The sequence below is a fragment of the Neopsephotus bourkii genome, unplaced genomic scaffold, assembly GCF_033783945.1.
Source record: "Neopsephotus bourkii isolate Nb327-2 ecotype Australia unplaced genomic scaffold, CSIRO-AGI_Nbou_v1 NB_1350, whole genome shotgun sequence".
Taxonomy (NCBI): Eukaryota; Metazoa; Chordata; class Aves; order Psittaciformes; family Psittacidae; genus Neopsephotus; species Neopsephotus bourkii.
This window is the reverse complement of record NW_026901829.1, coordinates 1,457,501-1,458,922: the sequence shown is the minus strand read 5'-3', so window position 1 is coordinate 1,458,922 and position 1,422 is coordinate 1,457,501. Positions and strand designations below refer to the sequence as shown.

General features: G+C 44.0%; 1 protein-coding gene across 1 annotated transcript in view; it reads left to right on the top strand.

Moving 5' to 3' along the window:
- The first annotated feature begins 435 nt into the window (after positions 1–435).
- DPT (dermatopontin) overlaps positions 436–1,422 on the top strand; it is a 30,767-nt gene continuing 29,780 nt past the window's right edge. Inside the window, exon 1 of the mRNA XM_061366623.1 lies at positions 436–781. Within this exon, the coding sequence (XP_061222607.1) occupies positions 483–781 (299 nt within the window). The 5' untranslated portion in view covers positions 436–482. The remainder of the gene's footprint in view (positions 782–1,422) is intronic.

The following is a 1,422-nucleotide window of genomic DNA, read 5'->3' as shown; positions in this document are numbered from 1 at the left end:
CCCAACTCCCTTCTTTCTAGGAACTGACAGAATCATGTCACCATATTTAGGGAAAAGAGGGTGGGGGCACACACATTTTGTTGCATGTTACTAATGATGGAAAGTGGCAAATTCAGACAGAGCTTTAATTTTAACTAAAGTTGTTTTGAAACTTAACTGCTCTCTTGAGGTTCAAAGTGGGATGTCTGTGATAGTTGTACTACAATGTGTATCTTGGTCTACACAGTAGCTCTGCAGGGATTACAGATGGCTTGGGATAGTGGGAAGAGTGCAGGCCTGCAGACTGCAGACTTACTGCATTTGAAAAATTCCACCTTAAGAAGTAATTGGATGTGTCTGTAACTCAGAGAAGGTTTGCTAAGCAATGACACATTGCACTTGGATCTGGAAACATAACATCTGGAAGCCAAATGTTAGAGGCAATATAAAAGGGCCAGCCCAACAAACCAGCAGGGCATTTCTAAGCCAGGAACATCCTCAGGATGGACCTCGTCCTTCTCTGTGTGTTCCTGCCTCTGGTGTCTGTGGCATGGGGCCAGTATGGTGACTATTACTATGGCCCCTATAACTATGGAGATAATGATGAATGGGTCAATGTGTACCGGCAGGGTTTCAATTTCCAGTGCCCACATGGGCAGGTGATCGTGGCCATCAGGAGTGTTTTCAACAAGAAGGAAGGCTCCGACAGACTGTGGAACTATGCCTGCATGCCAGCGGCCCAGAACCTCGGTGAGCCGACAGAGTGCTGGTGGGAAGAGATCAACAGGGCGGGAACTGAATGGTAGGATAACCCCAAACACCCCTGGAGGGCACAGCCCTGATACCACCTGTGGAATGTTGGTGCTAATACTGCAGTCAGTCATTTACAATGTAAATGCATAGTAATGCCATCATATCCAGAGGTTTCAGTGCCCTGAACAGCTGCCTGAGACTCATTAATCATGATGCCTGTGTGTGAGATGATCAGCATCACATCTGCCTTCTCTTTAGCAATTTTTTGCTTGAGGTTCTCACTGTGCTTTAGAAATGCTGCATTGTTTGGTCACTCACAACCTCAGCTGCAAAATTGTTTGGTCTTGTTATTGTTAGTTCACAGATGAGGAAAATAAGGCACGAACCTTCAGTGAGAAAAGGATAAAGTCCCTCTTGAAAGACCACTCATCGACCAGTGACTAAACTGGGTAACAAATTTCAAAACTCCTCACTGCTGCTCCTATCACTAGGGACAAAAAAGGAAAAAATATATTGCACTGGCTATTCTCTTTGTGTTTTTGCTGCTAAGCTTTTGGCTTAAGCACCATCAAAAGCTGTTTTCTAGTCATGCTGATACTACAGGAGGCAAAAATCCACATTAACAAGCAATGATGGTGGCATATATATGCATGATAATGATAGAAGAAGATCATGTTAATTTCCTAATAC